Source organism: Nannospalax galili, unplaced genomic scaffold (genome assembly GCF_000622305.1).
Source record: "Nannospalax galili isolate Female #2095 unplaced genomic scaffold, S.galili_v1.0 scaffold398, whole genome shotgun sequence".
Taxonomy (NCBI): domain Eukaryota; kingdom Metazoa; phylum Chordata; class Mammalia; order Rodentia; family Spalacidae; genus Nannospalax; species Nannospalax galili.
Genome location: NW_008341813.1, coordinates 1,049,431 through 1,070,143, shown reverse-complemented (window position 1 = coordinate 1,070,143; position 20,713 = coordinate 1,049,431). Strand labels below are relative to the sequence as shown.

General features: G+C 52.5%; 1 protein-coding gene across 1 annotated transcript; it reads left to right on the top strand.

The window, feature by feature from the left end:
* Positions 1–314: 314 nt before the first annotated feature.
* Positions 315–20,012, top strand: Dchs1 (dachsous cadherin-related 1). Its single transcript, XM_008837399.3, has 20 exons — positions 315–2,213; positions 6,834–7,022; positions 7,115–7,346; positions 7,477–7,713; positions 7,955–8,980; positions 9,201–9,394; positions 9,600–9,696; positions 9,798–9,955; positions 10,142–11,003; positions 11,091–11,330; positions 11,424–11,549; positions 12,112–12,321; positions 13,697–14,575; positions 14,701–14,814; positions 14,988–15,199; positions 15,289–15,443; positions 15,638–15,768; positions 15,853–16,136; positions 16,495–16,633; positions 16,942–20,012. The coding sequence occupies exons 1-20, from the start codon at positions 429–431 to the stop codon at positions 19,551–19,553; spliced, it is 9,882 nt and encodes a 3,293-aa protein (XP_008835621.1). The 5' UTR covers positions 315–428; the 3' UTR covers positions 19,554–20,012.
* The last annotated feature ends 701 nt before the right edge of the window (positions 20,013–20,713 follow it).

Below are 20,713 nucleotides of genomic sequence, written 5' to 3'. Positions count from 1 at the left end.
TCCTGGATGCAAAGAAAATAAGATGGTCATTTAAAGTTTAGAATAGAAAAAGGAAGTTTGTGGACATTCAGGCCTGGAAAATAGGAAGTAGAACAATCTGCTGAGAAAGGAAGTTCAGGGAAGTGCCAGGGGAGAGACTGGAAGAGACGGGGAATCCCAAAGTCCAGATTCTCAGGGCTAGAAATGGGTGTGCAGCAGTGTGGGGCCCTGTTCTTGCTGGGCATGTCTGAGCTTTGGTGTGGCCTGCATCCCAGGCTCTCTGGACTGTTAATCCCATACTTGCAATGACCTTTTTCCCTCTGCTTTTCTCCTAGGTCAGGGAACCTGAGCTTCAGCTGGAGCCCAAGTTGGATCTGATCCAAAGCCTGAAATCAAGCTGGGCCAGGAGTCTGGCCTGGAGCTGGATCCCCAGCTGGACTGCCCCTGCCATGCAGAAGAAGCTGGGCATTGTGCCCTCCTGCCTTGGCATGAAGGGCCCCGGGCCCCTCCTCCTGCTATCACTGCTAGTGCTGTTGGGGGCTGGAGTGCCAGGAACCTGGGGTCAGGCCGGGAGCTTGGACCTGCAGATCGACGAGGAGCAGCCAGCAGGCACACTGATTGGGGACATCAGTGCAGGGCTTCCACCAGGCATGGCACCTCCTCCCATGTACTTCATCTCTGCCCAAGAGGGTAGTGGTGTGGGCACAGACCTGGCCATCGATGAACATAGTGGAGTGGTCCGTACAGCCCGTGTCCTGGACCGGGAGCGGAGGGACCGCTACCGTTTCACTGCAGTCACTCCTGATGGTGCTACTGTGGAAGTAACAGTGCGAGTGGCTGACATCAATGACCATGCACCAGCCTTCCCTCAGGCTCGGGCTGCCCTGCAGATACCTGAGCATACAGCTCTTGGTACATGCTACCCACTGGAGTCTGCTCGTGATGCAGACGCTGGCCGCCTAGGAACCCAAGGCTATGCGCTGTCTGGTGACGGGGCAGGAGAGACCTTCAGGCTGGAGATGCGTCCTGGACCTGATGGGGCTCCAGTGCCTGAGCTGGTAGTTGCTGGGGAACTGGACCGGGAGAACCGCTCACACTACATGTTACAACTGGAGGCCTATGATGGTGGCTCACCACCCCGAAGAGCCCAGGCCTTGCTGGATGTCACACTGTTGGACATTAATGACCATGCGCCGGCTTTCAACCAGAGCCGATATCATGCTGTGGTGTCTGAGAGCCTGGCCCCTGGCAGTCCTGTCTTACAAGTGTTCGCATCTGATGCTGATGCTGGTGCCAATGGGGCTGTGACTTACGAGATCAACAGGAGGCAGAGTGAAGGCGATGGACCCTTCTCCATTGATGCACACACAGGACTTCTAAGGCTAGAACGGCCACTGGACTTTGAGCAGCGACGGGTCCATGAACTGGTGGTGCAGGCACGGGATGGTGGGGCTCACCCAGAGCTGGGCTCAGCTTTTGTGACAGTGCACGTGCGAGATGCCAATGATAATCAACCCTCCATGACTGTCATCTTCCTGAGTGCTGATGGCTCCCCTCGAGTGTCTGAGGCTGCCCCACCTGGACAGCTTGTTGCTCGCATCTCTGTGTCAGATCCAGATGATGGTGACTTTGCCCACGTCAATGTGTCCTTGGAGGGTGGAGAGGGCCACTTTGCCCTAAGCACCCAGGACAGCGTCATCTACCTTGTGTGTGTGGCTCGGAGGCTGGATCGAGAGGAGAGGGATGTGTATAACTTGAGGGTCACAGCCACAGACTCAGGCACACCCCCACTGCGGGCAGAAGCTGCCTTTGTGCTACATGTCACTGATGTCAATGATAATGCACCTGTCTTTGATCGCCAGCTCTACCGACCTGAGCCCCTCCCGGAGGTTGCATTGCCTGGAAGCTTCGTGGTACGGGTGACTGCCCGGGATCCTGACCAAGGTACCAATGGTCAGGTCACCTATAGTCTAGTCCCTGGCACTCACACTCGCTGGTTCTCCATTGATCCATCTTCAGGCATCATCACCACAGCTGCCATACTAGACTATGAGTTGGAACCTCAGGCACAGCTTATTGTGGTGGCCACGGATGGGGGTCTGCCCCCTTTAGCCTCCTCTGCCACAGTTACTGTGGCTTTACAAGACGTGAATGACAATGAGCCCCAGTTCCAGAGAACTTTCTACAATGCCTCACTGCCAGAGGGTACCCAGCCTGGAACCTGTTTTCTGCAGGTGGGTAGGCTCTACACACAGTGCTGTGAATAGAGGTGGCCACAGGCCACCTCAGAGCAGGAGTCTAATTTTGCAGGTATTTATGATGACTTAAGCCAGAAGGTTTGATCCTATTCTGTGAGCTCCAAGGTCTGTTGAGCAGGGAATGAAGGGTAATTAGGTAAGGAAGTAGTACACAGGAGCTGAGGCCAGTAATCTTGGCAGTTGAGGAAATTAAGAGGGGACATAGAGGAAAAGTATGCAGTATCAGGAAATGAAACTCTGTAAAGTCTCAAAACTTCAGAGGTGATTTTTGTACATCCATATGGCTTCTATTTCATAAGAGACAGACCAGCATGTATGGAGCGTTCTGTGCTTAGTCCAGTGCTGGGAGAAGTTTCTGTCCATGCTCTGGAAACTGAGCCTTGTTGGGACACATGGGCTAAGGCACAAGGATGAGAGATAACAAAAACCATCCAGTGAGATCCTGATATCTAGAGCAGGAAGGCCTCTCAGAGGAAAGAGCTCTGGGCAGACTGAAAAAAGCATAATTTGGCTTCATGTCAGGCCTGGATGACAAGGAGGGAACATGAGTCTGAGGCCATACTGAGGAAATTTTTGGGCATCACAGTGAGGTGTTAGGACTGTACTTGGAAACAAAAGGGGTCATTGAACTTCTTTGAGCCAGGAAGGGCATTATTAGATTATTTATTTGCTTTCTGTTTTAAGGTAGCTAACTGGCTTTAAGGGCAAAGGATAGATGGATCAATATATGACTGATAAATCCTTCCTAGTACTGTAAGCCTAGTAGTGTGCTCAGACCAGAGACAAGAAAAAAAATATTCCTGTTCCCAGGCAGACCCAGGCTAGAGAGATACAAAGTAACTAGTACTGTGTAGCAGGTGGCCTATGAAGTGCTTTGGAAGTCCAGAGGAGGGGTCTTGAAGAACTAATGAGACCAATGGATGCCAAGGGATATATAGACAGAGGCCCCTGACCTCCAGAAAGAACTGCTGAATAAGCACCATGATGTGTTAAGACCACATTGTTCAGGTTGGCCTCGACTGTGCAGATGAGGAAGAATTTTTGTGAGAGAAGATAGAATAGTAAACAGGCTGGATCACAGGCTTTAGCTTTTTCTTAAAAATCACAGGAAGATCAATGTGGGGCTCTAAGCAAACCTGTCTTTTAGAAAGATAACTTTGGATGCATCATGAAGTACAACAGCAGGAGAGAAGGCTAAGGGCAGGGAGGTCTCTTTAAAGACTGATGCCTAAAATATGGCGGACCCCTCAGCATCTCCTCCTGCTGGCAGAGATTTGCAGGCTAGTGCCTGGGCCTGGCTGATCCCTTGTCTTTTGGCTAGATTCTGGATATTTGCCAGCCTGCTGCTGTCTGGCTCCCACCACCCACTCTCACATGTGTTTACTCTCTCTTGGCCAGGACCAATGGGTTATTGCTTCCAAACTTTTCCTCTCCTCACTAGTTCCTGGAGCACAAGGTCAACTCTCCAGGTGGCTTCCTGGAGCTTTTGCTATTAGAAACCACAGAGGAAAGATAAAAATGACCACTGGGAGTTCATAACTGTTACAAGGTCTTAACATTTGATTTATGCAATGTGCATTTATGAAATATCCACCATGTGTGCCAGTTACTGTATTAAGAACACAGTAATGAATAAGCCCTACTTTAATAAGCCTTAACTTTCAAAGAAACAGCTTATTGTAATAAGAAAACTTCCATGATGGGAATATAGGCAGTGTGAATGTCTCCCCAAAGACAGAGACTTTTGAGTTGAGACCTAAAGAATGAAGAGTTTATGGGGGAACCAGGCAGGGGAAGGTTTCAAGCTAGGTGGCACTTGTTTAAGGGACCCTAAGTAGTCGTGTATTGCTGGAGCTTGAGAGGTGGATAAGAGTAGAAGATGAGCCTGCAGGAGGGCCGGCTGGAAGGGCCCACACCAACCAAGAAATATGTTTTCCCTATGTAGAACACTGAAGACTGTTTAGTCAGAATTACCAAGGCTGAGAGCCTTTAGTATAGAATATAGGTTGGAGGGTTAGACACCTATGAAAAGGGAAATAGAATAGTCCAAGAGAAAGATGGCTCAGGATCAGGTCAGGACAGCAAAAATGGCAATAGAGAGCCATTCTCAAATACAAGAAATAGTGAGAACATACTGAGTCCTTGTTTAATTGATATTCCAGGCGAGGGGAAGGGAAGAACTGGTCTCTGGTTTTAGTGAGTGTATGAAAGAGTCATCAAGTTTGGAAAGATCATGAGTTTAGTTTTGGACAGGTTAGATTTAAGGGGACTATGAGGTTTCCAAGTAGGGATGTTGAGCAGGCATCTGGATATACAAGTTTTCAGCTTGGAGAATGGTCCAGCATGAAAGTAGAGATGAGAGCTGAAGCTTGGGAAGTGAAAGCAAGGCTCTAAAGACTCTGTAGGGTGAGAAGAGGCCAAGGAGAGAGTCCAGGGAGCAAGAATGTATGAAAGAAGCCAGAGTAGGGCAAGTAGAGAAAGACCAGCTGGTGGTGCCAGGGAAAACCATCAAGAAGAGAAGCAAAAGATCATAGCAGCAAAAAGCCAAAACAGGAGGTGTACACCGGAAGGAGGTCAAGCTGGAAGATACTAAGTTTAGAGTCTGGTGGGACTGTTAGAGTCACAGAAAAGGATCTTTCATTTGCCCTTGAAATAGTGCATCTGATGAGGGCCAGGGGTCATCAAGTTGCAGAGGGGAGGCATGAGGGACAGCTCTGAGGTAGCATGGGAGACACAGCTGAGAACCTGCTGAAAATGGAGACTGCATTTACAGTGAAACCTTGGAGTAGGAGGTCAGGAAATTTACTTCTGCCTTGGTCGGTTCCAGTCAATGGCCCCTGCACCTTTTGGGGTCACTTCCTGACAACTTCCCCCAACCACCGTTTATTGCTTTCTTCCTGCAGTAGAGTCAGAGGGCAAAGGTCTTTAGCAGCTCCTGGAGACTGCAGCTGTGCTACTGCCCACTGGGATTGATGCAGGGGGATGTCCGTCTCCTGGGATATCTGGGCCCACAGACACAGTAAAGAGCTGGAGGAGGAGCTGTTTCCAGGGTTCAGCCATGGCAAGGTCTTAATGTTTCTCAGGAGGATAAACAATGGCACAGATCACTTCTGTCAAGAGCCTGGGCAACAATCAGAAATCCTTGGCCAGTTTTCTCTCTGAGCACATTTTCTGGCTGAGAAAGGGAACTCTGCAACTTCCTCTTGCAGCATGTCGTGACCCTGAGGTCTTTCTACCCACAAAGAGCACTTTGTCACGGCCTGCAGCAGGCAGCCACCAGCTAACCCACTCTGGAGGGCCTAATGTGTACCCAATGTGTAAAACTTAATGTGAAAGAACGTTTTGTGCAAAATAGGGTGATCATGGTGCCTACTGATTCAGTGAACAAATATTCACAGAGCATTTACTATGTACGTGGCCCTGTGCTGTCTGAAGGTGCACTAGTCACATCCAGAAAGCATAAAGCAGATACAGTAGTAATCAAATTCAACTGTGTGATGAGTGATCTCAATATAAATTAGGCATATAAACTAGGATTGGTAGCATATTTATAATCCTAGCCCTTAGGAGGCTGAAGCAGGAGGAGCATAACTTTAAGGCCAGCTGGCCACCTTACTAAAACCCCATCTCAAAACCAAAACCCCCACAAGATTAGACCTATCATATCTATCTTAATTCTGTTTATCAGTCAGTTCTCTGCTGAGGTGATTGCGAGACTCGAAGTAGTAGCCTCCTGGGACCCTCTAGACCCTTAGCACTCTGCTTTGTAAACGGTTGGTCTTTGTTATATGCAAATCCATTACTCTCTTTAAAACTTGTTAAAATGTATTGGTAACTCCAAGCCAATACCTGCAGAACTTTTATAACCATTTCCAGACTTGTAGAGATGAAAAATTTGTCAGCCAATATGTACATACCAAGCTTGAGGTTGAAACAGGTGACATTTTGTCTCTGGTTTCAGCTTTCCTTCTGTGGCCAAGTGTCTTTTTGAGATCTATTTGATGTCATGTTTTGTGGCATTTTTGTACTTTTTAAAAACTAGTGATTTTGTTGTTTAAAGCAGTCTTCAAGTACAGCACTAGAGGGTTACCTAGTGTAACAGAAGGCTGCAATGTGCCTTTCAGAATAAAACACACGCATAAGCTTTAGTTAGGCACGAGTTACAGTATGTAACTGTACAGTGACTGTGTATTTACTGCATTATGACTGTAATCATAACGAACTAACACTATATAGTAAAGTGTCTTCAAACACACATCAAACAAGATTACACATTGATGGCTGCAGCTGTGCTGTTGCCCACAGAGACCGATACAGGGACGTCCGTCTCCTGGGATATCTGGGCCCACAGCCACAGTAAAGAGCTGGAGCTGGAGCTGCTCCCAGGGTTCAGCCATGGCAGGGTCTTTTTGACCATTTAGCAAAAACAGTTGTGACCAGAGTCTTCCAGACCAGATGGTGAGGTCTGGTCTGGGGTTAGGTTTTGATCTATGTTCTAGTCTTCTCTATATCCACCATCCAGGGTCTTTCAAATCTCCACTTTGCTCTGACTTTTCTGAACAACAAGGGGCATCACTTACTCTAGCCTCTTTCCAGGTGACAGCCACAGATGCTGATAGTGGCCCATTTGGTCTCCTCTCCTATTCCTTGGGTGCTGGTCTTGGAGCTTCTGGATCTCCCCCATTCCGTATTGATGCCCACAGTGGTGATGTGTGCACCACCCGGACCCTGGACCGTGACCAGGGACCTTCGAGCTTTGACTTCACGGTGACAGCTGTTGATGGGGTGAGTAAATAGGCCTTGGGCAGGGACATTGGAGAATAGTTCTCACCAAGGCTAGACAAAGCCTATTGACCAATGGCTACATATCCCACCAGGGAGGCCTCAAATCCATGGTATATGTGAAGGTGTTTGTGGCTGACGAGAATGACAACCCACCTCATTTTTATCCACGGGAGTATGCTGCCAGTCTGAGTGCTCAAAGTACACCGGGCACAGCTGTGCTGAGGGTACGTGCCCATGACCCTGACCAGGGACCCCATGGGCGACTCTCCTACCACATCCTGGCTGGAAACAGTCCCCCACTTTTTGCCTTGGATGAGCACTCAGGTGAGGATCCTCCTGTTTCGGGAGCCGCTCTCAGGCCCCTCTCCCTACCTGCCTAAATGACAGATTGCCTCCCACCCCAACCTTCCCCTATTGTTTCCCTCATCTATTTCTGTTTCTGTTCCTTGTCCAGGGCTGTTGACAGTAGCCTGGCCTTTGGCCAGACGGGCTAATTCTGTGGTACAGCTGGAGATCGGGGCTCAGGATGGAGGTGGCCTGCAAGCAGAACCCAGTGCCCGAATCAACGTCAGCATTGTGTCTGGAACGCCCACACCACCTATATTTGAGCAACTTCAGTATGTTTTTTCAGTGCCAGAGGATGTGGCACCAGGCACTAGTGTGGGCAAAGTCCTGGCACACAACCCACCAGGTATCAGATGCCCCAGTATAGCCCTCCAGCTCCACCTCAGGACAATCCTAGAGCATCACATCACAGGGAGCTCCAATACAAAGCAGTATGGCACATGAATACTACCCTAATGCCAACCAACTCTCCTGACAACACCTGCCCCTTTCCTATACTCCGCAAGGCACAGAATGTGGGCACTGCTCTTATTTGGATTAATAGGTGCCCCCTACCTCTTTTATGATGATTCTCTCCTTTTCCCTAGGTCACTTAGGATCTGTGACCCTCACGTTGTCGGCTGGAGATCCCCGTGGACTTTTCTCCCTAGATTCATCTTCGGGCCTGTTAAAAACACTTCGCCCTCTAGACCGGGAGCTCCTGGGACCAGTCCTGGAACTGGAAGTTCGAGCAGGCAGTGGAGTGCCCCCAGCTTTTGCTGTGGCTAGGGTGCGTGTACTGCTGGATGACGTGAATGACAACTCCCCTGCCTTCCCTGCACCTGAAGACACCGTATTACTGCCCCCAAACACTGCCCCGGGGACTCCCATCTATACCCTGCGGGCTCTGGACCCTGACTCGGGAGCTAACAGTAGAGTCACCTTTACCTTACTCGCTGGAGGTGATGGGATGTTTACTGTGGACCCCACTACAGGCCACATACGGCTTATGGGACCTCTGGGACCTCCAGGGGGACCAACCCATGAGCTGGAGGTGGAGGCCCAGGATGGAGGCTCCCCACCACGCACTAGCCGCTTTCGACTTCGGGTGGTGGTACAGGACCTAGGGACTCGTGGGCTGGCTCCACAATTTGACAGCCCTACCTACCGTGTGGACCTGCCCTCAAGCACCACCACTGGAACTCAGGTCTTGCAAGTGCAGGCCCAGGCACCAGATGGGAGCCCTGTCACTTACCATCTTGCAGCAGATGGAGCAAGTAACCCATTTGGCCTGGAGCCACACAGTGGGTGGCTGTGGGTACAGGCAGCACTGGACCGTGAGCCCCAGGAGTTATACATGCTGAAGGTAATGGCTGTATCTGGTTCCAAAGCTGAATTGGGCCAACAGACAGGCACAGCCACTGTGAGGGTCAACATCCTCAACCAAAATGACCACAGTCCCCGCTTAGCTGAAGAGCCCACCTTCCTGGCTGTGGCAGAGAACCAACCCCCAGGGACCAGCGTAGGCAGGGTCTTTGCCACTGACAGAGACTTGGGACCTAATGGACGTCTGACCTACAGCCTGCGACAGCTGTCAGAAGACAGCAAGGCCTTCCGCATCCACCCCCAGACTGGTAAGCACTGAAACCCCAATTCTGAGACCTCGCAGCTTCATACCCAGATGGGCAAACACCCAGACAGAATCCCCAGCCCAGATCCTGGCTATGAGGATCAGGACTTAGCCTAGAGCTTGGTCCTAGTACTCTGTCCCACAGTCCCCAACCATAGCTTCTCTGTCATCCTCGGGCTCTGCATCCTTAGATATCCCATCATAATCTCCATCCTCACTTCCAGGAGAAGTTTCTACACTCCAAACCCTGGATCGAGAGCAGCAAAGTAGCTACCAGCTCCTGGTGCAAGTGCAAGATGGGGGGAGCCCACCCCGCAGTGCCACAGGCACGGTGCATGTTGCAGTGCTCGACCTCAATGACAACAGTCCCACCTTCCTGCAGGCTTCAGGGGCTGCTGGTGGGGGGCTCCCTATACAGGTATGTCACAGGACCCTGCTCTGAAGGAGTAGAGGGATGGGGGTTTTCCCATAGAGCTGTGAGTATAGGTAAGAGACCAGCTTCTGGAACAGGTATGAGAGAAAAAAGCAGGGGGTAGCTTCTGCCTACACACAGGTGAAGGGAGATAATTCTGTTATTTTAAGCATTAGAAGGAGAAAGCTGTAGGTGAGTTGTGTCCCCACAGGTACCAGATCGTGTGCCTCCAGGAACACTGGTGACAACTCTGCAGGCCAAAGATCCAGATGAAGGGGAGAATGGGACCATCCTGTACACTCTAACTGGTATTGGGGCAGGGAGAAGGGAGTCTGGGTGTGCTCACATGCCCTCTTGGCCTGCCTTGCTCTGAATGCTAAACCTTTATCTTTCCTCTGCCTGTCCCCAGGTCCTGGCTCAGAGCTTTTCTCTCTGCACTCTCACTCAGGGGAGCTGCGCACTGCAGCTCCCCTGATCAGAGCAGAACGACCCCACTATGTGCTAACTCTGAGCGCTCACGACCAGGGCAGCCCCCCTCGAAGTGCCAGCCTCCAGCTGTTAGTGCAGGTATGGCAGCCCTTCCTGTAGTCCTGTGGTCTGCCACTTTGGGTTCTCTCCTGTAGCTTCTTGGAATCCTTGGACTCTCTTGGTTGGTCTACTCTGAGCACCCTTCCCTACTACCTGAGAAGCCAGCACAAACCTGCTTTTATTTGGATCCCCCTGATTCTGTCTTCCCTGTCTGGTCCACAACAGGTGCTTCCCTCCACTCGCATGGTGGAGCCACCGGATCTCACAGAGCCGGACCCAGCAACACCAGTGCCCGTGGTACTAACGGTGACAGCAGCTGAGGGGCTTAGACCTGGGTCCTTGTTGGGTTCGGTGGCCCCGAAGGAGTCAGCCGGTGTGGGCGCACTCACCTACACCCTCGTGGGTGGCGCGGACCCCGAGGGCACCTTCGCGCTAGACGCAGCATCAGGTCGGCTGTACCTGGCGCGGCCTTTGGACTTCGAGACCGGGCCCGCGTGGCGCGCGCTCACTGTGCGCGCCGAGGGTCCTGGAGGCGCGGGCGCACGGCTGCTGCGAATACAGGTGCGCGTGCAAGATGAGAACGAGCACGCGCCCGCCTTCGCGCGCGACCCCCTGGCGCTGGCCCTGCCGGAGAACCCGGAGCCCGGTGCCGCCCTGTACACTTTCCGCGCGTCGGACGCGGATGGCCCGGGCCCCAACAGCGACGTGCGCTACCGTCTGCTGCGCCAGGAGCCCCCAGTGCCGGCCCTTCGCCTGGACGCGCGGACTGGGGCGCTCAGTGCTCCGCGCGGCCTGGACCGGGAGACCACACCCGCGCTGCTGCTGCTCGTGGAAGCCACCGACCGGCCCACCAACGCCAGCCGCCGCCGGGCAGCGCGCGTTTCCGCGCGTGTCTTTGTCACCGATGAGAACGACAACGCCCCTGTCTTTGCCTCGCCCTCCCGCGTGCGCCTCTCAGAGGACCAGCCGGCGGGGCCCGCCGCGCTGCACGTGGTAGCGAGGGACGCGGACCTGGGGGAGGCTGCACGCGTGTCCTATCGCCTAACAGCTGGAGGGGACGGCCACTTCCGGCTACACTCGACCACTGGTGAGATTGAGGCCAGGGGCGCGGGCGTGGAGGGTGCTGAGGTGCAAGCAATATGGAGGTTGCAACCTTTACCTTCCTGCTGCCTAGGAGCGCTGTCCGTGGTGCGGCCTCTGGACCGCGAACAGCGAGCTGAGCACGTACTGACAGTGGTGGCCTCTGACCACGGCTCCCCACCGCGCTCATCCACTCAGCTGCTGACTGTCAGTGTTGTTGACATCAACGACGAGGCACCCACTTTCCAACAACAGGAGTACAGCGTCCTCTTGCGCGAGAATAGCCCGCCAGGCACATCTCTGCTCACTCTGAGGGCCACTGACCCGGACTTCGGTAAGATCTAGGGGAATGAATTTTGATAGGGATGGAGTGAGGGAATAAGGGTTATATTACTCCCTGATCACTCTCCATGCTCCCTCTCCTCAGGGGCCAATGGTCAAGTGACTTATGGGGGTGTCTCTGGTGAGAGCTTCTCTCTGGACCCAAACACCGGCGTTCTCACAACTCTGCGGGCACTGGATCGGGAGGAGCAGGAGGAGATCAACCTGACAGGTATACTGATACCTCCAAAGCCAGAGGTGGTGTAAATATGGGCAGAACTCCCTAAGTTTCCACCTAGTACAACACAGTTTCTGTTACATGTGGGGGGGTCGTTAGGCAGGGTGCAAAATGAACTAGTCTAGGCTGTCATCACTAATTTTCCAGTGCATTCTGTCACAGCTGTGCCCTCATAGCCTCCATTGAATTATTCTGCAGCCACTTGGCAGAGGAGTACATTGATAGTAACAGAGAGGTCATGTGACTTGCTCAGGCTGACAGGGTTTGGGAGTGGCAGGGCTGAGAGTTGTGTCTAGATCTTTTGATAACTAATTTATGGTCTTTTCTGTCACACCACCATTAATTGAAGATTTACCTTGTATGGCATAGGCATGGAAGATAGAAACTAGTATCTTCTAGCATATGTGTTGTGCATGTCCATGTGTGTCTTGGGGTGTGTGGTGAGGTAGACATTTTCTGGTTTGTATGTGTACCTGGTGAACATGTGTGAACACATGGTATGGGTTTCTCCATGACATGGGATGGGCTAGATCTCATCAGTTTTGTTTCTTCACAGTATATGCCCGGGACCGGGGCTCACCACCCCTCTTAACTCATGTCATAGTACGAGTGACTGTGGAGGATGAGAATGACCATGCTCCAACCTTTGGGAACACCCACCTTACCCTAGAAGTGCCTGAAGGCCAGGACCCCCAGACCCTTACCACACTACGGGCTTCTGACCCAGATGGGGGAGTCAATGGCCAGCTGCAGTACCGCATCCTGGGTGAGAGTCGTCCCCTGCCACTACTAGCCGGCACCTACCTGCCTGGCTCTTCATGCTTCTTGGCTCTTGTCAGCTTCTGCCAATGTATCTGGGTCTCTTTTCCCTTTTGTATGCCTTTGACCTTTTTTCATGCAAATCAGTGTATCTGAGGTACCTCTTCCTATCTCTCTACAGCTCTTTATGTTTCTCTACATCTGTTGTCCTATTTCTTTTCTTGCTAATCTCTTCATATAGAGAGATTAGGTTCTCTCATCTTTGGGTCTCAGGGACTCTTAAGGCTTTGTGTATGTGAGATGGGGTCTCAACTGTGTTGCCCTGGCTGGTCTTGAACTCAGGATAGAGTCGCCCCCTGCCACTACTAGCCGGCACCTACCTGCCTGGCTCTTCATGCTTCTTGGCTCTTGTCAGCTTCTGCCAATGTATCTGGGTCTCTTTTCCCTTTTGTATGCCTTTGACCTTTTTTTCATGCAAATCAGTGTATCTGAGGTACCTCTTCCTATCTCTCTACAGCTCTTTATGTTTCTCTACATCTGTTGTCCTATTTCTTTTCTTGCTAATCTCTTCATATAGAGAGATTAGGTTCTCTCATCTTTGGGTCTCAGGGACTCTTAAGGCTTTGTGTATGTGAGATGGGGTCTCAACTGTGTTGCCCTGGCTGGTCTTGAACTCAGGATCCTCCAGTTTCAGTTTCTGCAGTAGCTGGGATTGCACCACTACACCCATCTACACTCTTTAAGTTTTGGGAACCCTAGGAAGTTCTTATGTAGATGTTAATTAATATTTGCTGTGTTGCTTATTAAAATTTGAAAACTAAATACCATGGAAGAACAAACAATGAAGTAATTTACTTATTTCTGCATAGGCACAAAGAAATGTTAGGATTTCAAAAAAATTGTTGGACAGTATTGAGGTTGCAGAGATCGTAAGTGTAACTGAAGGTAATCAGCAATGCCAACTGAATCTCTGAAAATACCCCTATTCTTTTTACCTAGAACATTCTGGAAAACACAATACATAAGTATGCAGTCTATTAGCCAAGTGATAATATCATGTCATGCCACATCCACAAACCCCACTTTGCATTTATGATATAATGATAATGAAATGTCAATAATGTTTAGGAAATAGTTTGATCTTAAATATGTGAAAGGGTTCCAAGAAACCCCCAAGGGCCCCAAGAGCACATTCTGAATGATAACAGCTGCCTTATAGTATCCTTCTTTGCCTTTGGTGTTTCTATTTTTATCTTTGTTTTTGTGTTTCTTTGTTCTTCTCCCACCACCTTCTACCCTCTGTACCTCTGCTGCTGCCTACAAGCCACCCCCATTCCCATGGGTGACATATTCATGTTCATGTGTGCATGTTAATCTTGCAGATGGGGACCCTTCAGGAGCCTTTGCCTTAGATCTCACCTCTGGGGAGTTTGGCACCATGAGGCCGCTAGACCGAGAGGTGGAGCCAGCATTTCAACTGCGAATAGAGGCCAGAGATGGAGGCCAGCCAGCCCTCAGTGCCACCCTGCTTGTGACAGTGACAGTTCTAGATGCCAATGACCATGCCCCAGCCTTTCCTGTGCCTGCCTACTCTGTGGAGGTACCTGAGGATGCACCTTCAGGGACTCTGTTGCTGCAACTACAGGCTCATGACCCTGATGCTGGAGCCAATGGCCGTGTGACGTACTACCTGGGTGCAGGTACAGCAGGAGCCTTCCTGCTGGAGCCTACCTCTGGTGAACTGCGTACAGCCACAGCCCTGGACAGAGAACACTGTGCCAGCTATGCCTTTTCTGTGAGTGCAGTGGATGGTGCAGCTGCTGGGCCCCTGAGTACCACAGTACCAATCACCATCATGGTGCGCGATGTCAATGACCACGCACCCACTTTCCCTACCAGTCCTCTCCGGCTCCGCCTACCCCGCCCAGGTCCCAGCCACAGTACACCAACACTGGCTCTGGCCACACTTCGAGCTGAAGATCGTGATGCAGGGGCCAATGCCTCTATTCTGTACCGGCTAGCAGGTACACCACCTCCTGGCACCACAGTGGACTCTTACACTGGGGAAATCCGTGTGGCACGCTCCCCTGTAGCTCTGGGGCCCCGAGATCGAGTCCTCTTCATTGTGGCTACTGACCTTGGCCGTCCAGCTCGCTCTGCCACTGGTGTGGTCATTGTTGGAATACAGGGAGAGTCTGAGCGTGGACCCCGCTTTCCCCGAGCTAGTAGCGAGGCTGTACTCCGTGAGAATGCGCCTCCAGGTGGGTCCCTGGCTATGTGTCCCTGATTTGAATCCTCAGATGGGCTGGGGTTAGTCTTAACAATGTCCTCCAAATTCTTGTTGTGCCCATAGGCAGTCAGTACCATCTTTCTGTCATCCCAACAGGAACTCTGATCATCTCCCCAAAGGCTGTCCATGCAGGGGGCTCAAATGGACCAATCACCTATAGCATTCTCAGTGGGAATGAGAAAGGGATATTCTCCATCCAGCCTAATACAGGTAAGGAACAGGAGCAGAGGCCTTGGGAGGAGGCAGAGCCTGAAGGAGCAGGCTCTCTGTCTGGCCAGCTTAGGTTTGGTTGGGGCAGAGTTGCCCTCAAGTCAGGGGTCTCTGAGAAGGAGCTTCCAGGGCAATGAAAGGAGCTATCGTTAATGCAGTCTGTCTCCCCACAGGAGCCATCACAGTTCGCTCAGCTGAGGGGCTTGACTTTGAGACCAACCCACGGCTACGACTGGTGCTGCAGGCAGAGAGTGGGGGAGCTTTTGCCTTCTCTGTGCTGACCCTGACCCTTCAAGATGCCAATGACAACGCTCCCCGTTTCCTACGGCCCCACTATGTGGCTTTCCTGCCAGAGTCCCGACCCTTGGAGGGGCCCCTATTGCAGGTGTGGGATGTGATGGGAAGATGAGGGACAAAGGCTGGTCAGACTTGCTTGTGGCCAAACTAGTGCCAGCAATCTCCTACACTTACCAGGTAGAAGCAGATGACTTGGATCAAGGCTCTGCAGGACAGATCTCCTACAGTCTGGCTGCATCCCAGACAGCACGGGGTTTGTTCCACGTAGACCCAGCCACAGGCACCATCACTACCACAGCCATTCTGGACCGCGAGATTTGGGCTGAAACACGGTGAGACCTGGCCCTGCGGGCCCAAGACCCCATCTCGAGTCTGTATGGTTTCAAGCCCTGTCTTGCATTTCTCTCACTCCCTAGGATGCACTTTGGATTCTTCCAAAGCCAAGCTTTGTCCTGCATCCTCCTTGCCCTTCCCAGCGTTCACTTCTATCCTTAGACCCTGTTCCCTGATTATATTTTGTGTCTAGGCTGGTATTGATGGCTACAGACAGAGGAAGCCCAGCCCTGGTGGGCTCAGCTACCCTGACAGTGATGGTCATTGATACCAATGACAATCGCCCTACCATCCCCCAGCCCTGGGAGCTTCGAGTGCCAGAAGGTGAATGAGAGCTGGGTAAAACAAGAGGTTTAAGGACTCCAGTGGTGCGTGGAGCTCTGCAGTCATCTTTGTCTCGTTTTGCAGATGCACTGTTAGGCTCAGAGATTGCACAGGTAACTGGGAATGATGTGGACTCTGGACCGGTGCTGTGGTATGTGCTGAGCCCATCTGGGCCTCAGGATCCCTTCAGTATTGGCCGCTATGGAGGGCGTGTCTCCCTCACGGGACCCCTGGACTTTGAGCAGCGTGACCACTACTACCTACAGCTGCTGGCACATGATGGACCTCACGAGGGCCATGCCAACCTCACAGTGCTTGTGGAGGATGTCAATGACAATGCACCTACCTTCTCACAGAGCCTCTACCGGGTACCAACTTTTGGATGTCCGTACACTGGGTCTGGGGTTGTTCTTGTTGGAAGGATTGTGACAGAGTTAGAAGTTTCTTGACTGGGTGGTTGTTAGAGTTGATCTGGGAATAGGGTGGGGAGTATTCCATTTCAAACCAGTTTTCCAGGTCCTATGAACAATGTCCAAAGTTCAGACATTGTTCAATCCTGGGGCCAGAAGAAAGTGGGCAGTTCTTATTCCAGTGCTAAGGAGTATGGCTCTAGGACTGGAATGGACACCAAGCAGGGCTCATGGGACCAATCTCCAGCTCATAGGCTGAGGGGAACAGCAGGGCAGCTGGGAAGCTTGGTCATGAATACTTTTCTTCATACCTCAGGTATTGATGCCTGAGCACACTCCTCCAGGCAGTGTCATTCTGTCTGTCTCTGCCACTGACCGAGACTCAGGTGCCAACGGTCACATCTCCTACCACCTGGCTTCCCCTGCTGAGGGTTTCAGTGTCGACCCCAACAATGGTACGTCCTCCCCAGAATCTGATCCCTTGATCTTCAACTGTATTGGGCCATATTTGGAACTCATTCCTAAAATTTATTACCTGATACCTTGACTTCTATGTCTCTGACTCAAGGAGGACATTCTCCCCTCTCTGTCTTTAATAACAGTCCTTCCTGACTATATGTCTGAAAGCTGTTTACTGAGCTTTGAATCTCTGAAAACTGTCCCAAAAGTCCAATTTCCAAAGCCATTACCTAGACCCTGAAGAGTCATCCTCTTGCTGACAAAGCCATTGCTGAATGCATATCTCCTTCCCTTCCCTCCTTAGGAACTCTGTTCACAACAGTAGGAGCAGTGGCCTTGGGCCACAAGGGACCAGGAGTGGTGGATGTAGTGCTCGAAGCTCGAGACCATGGGGCTCCAGGCCGGGCAGCTCGGGCTACAGTGCATGTGCAGCTGCAAGACCAGAATGACCATGCCCCAAGCTTCACATTGCCACACTATCGTGTGGCTGTGTCTGAAGATCTGCCCCCTGGCTCCACCCTGCTCACCCTGGAGGCCACAGATGCTGATGGAAGCCGTACCCATGCTACCGTGGACTACAGCATCATCAGTGGCAATAAGGGGCGAGCCTTCCAACTGGAACCCCGGCTAGCTGAGGCTGGAGAGGGTGTTGGATCAGGTCCCCAGGCATTGGGCTGCCTGGTATTGCTTGAGCCTCTAGACTTTGAAAGCCTGACACAGTACAATCTAACTGTAGTTGCAGCTGATCGGGGACAGCCATCCCGCAGTTCAGCTGTGCCAGTCACTGTCACCATACTGGATGTCAATGACAACCCACCTGTTTTTACGCGAGCATCCTACCGTGTGACAGTACCTGAGGACATGCCTGTTGGAGCTGAACTATTGCATGTGGAGGCTTCTGATGCTGACCCTGGTCCTCATGGTCTTGTGCGTTTCACCCTCAGCTCAGGTGACCCTTTAGGGCTCTTTGAGCTGAATGAGAGTTCAGGTGCTTTGAGACTGGCCCACCCTCTGGACTGTGAGACCCAGGCTCGACATCAACTTGTAGTACAGGCAGCTGATCCTGTTGGGGTGCACTTTGCTTTGGCACCAGTGACAATTGAGGTCCAAGATGTGAATGACCATGGCCCAGCCTTCCCACTGAACCTGCTCAGCACCAGCCTGGCCGAGAATCAGCCTCCAGGCACGCTTGTGACCACTCTGCATGCAATTGATGGGGATGCTGGGGCTTTTGGTAAGCTCCACTATAGCCTATTGGAGGCAGGGCCAGGACCTGAGGGCCGTGAGGCATTTGCACTGAACAGCTCAACAGGGGAATTGCGGGCACGAGTGCCCTTTGACTATGAGCACACGGGAAGCTTCCGGCTGCTGGTGGGTGCTGCTGATGCTGGGAATCTCTCAGCCTCTGTTACCGTATCTGTGCTGGTGACTGGAGAAGATGAATACGACCCTGTATTCCTGGCTCCAACTTTCCACTTTCAAGTTCCAGAAGGTGCCCAGCGTGGCCACAGCCTGGGTCATGTGCAGGCCACAGATGAGGATGGAGGTGCTGATGGCCTGGTGCTCTATTCACTGGCCACCTCTTCCCCCTATTTTGCTATCAACCAGACTACAGGTGCTTTGTACCTGCGGGTGGACAGTCGGGCACCAGGAAGTGGACCCGCCACCTCTGGGAGTGGCGGCCGGACCCGGCGTGAAGCACCTCGGGAACTAAGGCTGGAGGTGGTAGCACGGGGCCCTCTGCCTGGATCTCGGAGTGCCACTGTACCTGTGACTGTGGATATCACCCACACTGCCCTGGGCCTGGCACCTGATCTCAACCTGCTATTGGTGGGGGCTGTGGCAGCCTCCTTGGGAGTTGTAGTGGTGCTTGCCCTTGCAGCTCTGGTTCTGGGGCTTGTTCGGGCCCGTAGCCGCAAGGCTGAGGCAGCCCCTGGCCCAATGTCACAGGCAGCACCCCTAGCCAGTGGCTCCCTACAGAAGCTCGGCCGGGAACCCCCCAGTCCACCACCCTCTGAACACCTCTATCACCAGACTCTCCCCAGCTATGGTGGGCCAGGACCCGGAGGGCCTTACCCCCGTGGTGGCTCATTAGACCCTTCACACTCAAGTGGTCGAGGCTCAGCAGAGGCTGCAGAAGATGACGAGATCCGCATGATCAATGAGTTTCCCCGAGTGGCCAGTGTGGCTTCCTCCCTGGCTGCCCGTGGCCCTGACTCAGGCATCCAACAGGATGCGGATGGACTGAGTGACACATCCTGTGAGCCACCTGCCCCTGACACCTGGTATAAGGGCCGAAAGGCGGGGCTGCTGTTGCCAGGTACAGGAGCCACTCTATACCGAGAGGAGGGCCCCCCAACCACCGCCACAGCCTTCCTGGGGGGCTGTGGCCTGAGCCCCGCACCCACTGGGGACTATGGCTTCCCGGCAGATGGAAAGCCATGTGTGGCCGGTGCACTGACAGCCATTGTGGCTGGCGAAGAAGAGCTTCGTGGCAGCTATAACTGGGACTACCTGCTGAGCTGGTGCCCTCAGTTCCAGCCACTGGCCAGTGTCTTCACAGAGATTGCTCGGCTCAAGGATGAGGCTCGGCCATGCCCCCCTGCTCCCCGTATTGACCCACCACCCCTCATCACTGCTGTGGCCCACCCAGGAGCCAAGTCTGTGCCCCCCAAGCCTGCAAGCACAGCTGCAGCCCGGGCCATCTTCCCACCAGCCTCTCACCGCTCCCCCATCAGCCATGAAGGCTCCCTGTCCTCAGCCGCCATGTCCCCCAGCTTCTCACCCTCGCTGTCTCCTTTGGCTGCTCGCTCACCCGTTGTCTCACCATTTGGGGTGGCCCAGGGCCCCTCAGCTTCAGCACTCAGTGCAGAGTCTGGCCTGGAGCCGCCTGATGACACGGAGCTGCACATCTAGCTGTGGCCCAGGCTGGGCCCCGACCTGGGACACGCACAGTGTCCCCAATGCAGGCCCCACTCTGAGCCTGTCCTGGGCAGCCTCGGACCATGACTGGCCATGGGGAGGCCACCACCAATCCCCAGCTCTCGACCCTAAACTCTTCCAGTGGGGGCAGGTCCCACATTTCACCCCAGTTCCCTCAAAGCACTAGGACCACAGAGGGTCTGTTGGTCACTGACCTGTGTGGGGAGAAATAAGGAGGCAGCAGCCCTGAGTTCTCTTCAGTGAGGACTTCCTGCCCTGCACCAACACCCTGTGATGGAGCTGAGACTTTATTTATTGGGGGGTAGGGGGGTGGAGAAAGTCTCTCCAACCTGTTTGGGCCCAGCTCATTTGGGTTCCACTTAACCCCTGCCCCTGCCCAGAACAAGTGCCAATTCTCACTCTGGAGCCTTAATAAACTGCAATTTGTATCTAGCCTCCGGCTCTGTTCTGTGGGGATAACCAGAAGTTATCCTGGCATGGTACTTTGGGTACCTCAAGAGGCCCAGAGGGATGGTGTGGATGGGGACATCTGGGGTGGGAGTAGCACTGGGAGCTCAGGAGTCAAGCTTTAGACTCTCTGGAGTCCATCCTTTCCCTCTAACATGGGTAACACCTGGGTAGAAGCTCAGATGTAGCAGCTTTCTAGGGTTCTAATTCTGAGAGTCTGAAAAGGAGTGGGAGTGGTTAAAAAGCAGGGGAATGAGGAGAACCCTACCGTCGCTCACAACACACACCTTGAGACTGAGAAATGCCCACATTATGGTAAGAGCTCGAGTTTGATGAGTCTTCACCAGGTCAGGTTCTCTGTTCAATGATTCACTTGCTTTATCTCTGTCAATTTTCATTGCAACCCAGAGGCAGATAATTTTTATATAACAGCTGCTGAACTGTAAATGAAGAAACCTAGGCTGTTTTTTTTTTTTAAGAGATTTAAAAAAAAATTGCACATCCAAGGATAGCCCACATCCACAGGCCTTCAGAGCCCACTCCCTTGAGATTCCTTGAGAGACAGATTCAGGGAGTGACTGAGGAGCTCCAGGGTTAGGTGCTGAACAAGGCCTGGGAGAGGAGGAATTCTAGTAGCAGCCCCAGCATTAGGAGGGAGGAGTCAGCACCGTCACTAGTTACTAGGC

Excerpts from the sequence above, each read along its gene's own strand:
- Dchs1 (XM_008837399.3), top strand. The coding sequence starts at position 429 with ATGCAGAAGAAGCTGGGCATTGTGCCCTCCTGCCTTGGCATGAAGGGC. Across the intron at positions 7,714-7,954 it reads CCTGGCACACAACCCACCAG|GTCACTTAGGATCTGTGACC; the intron begins GTATCAGATGCC and ends CCTTTTCCCTAG. Across the intron at positions 14,576-14,700 it reads CCGTGAGAATGCGCCTCCAG|GAACTCTGATCATCTCCCCA; the intron begins GTGGGTCCCTGG and ends TCATCCCAACAG.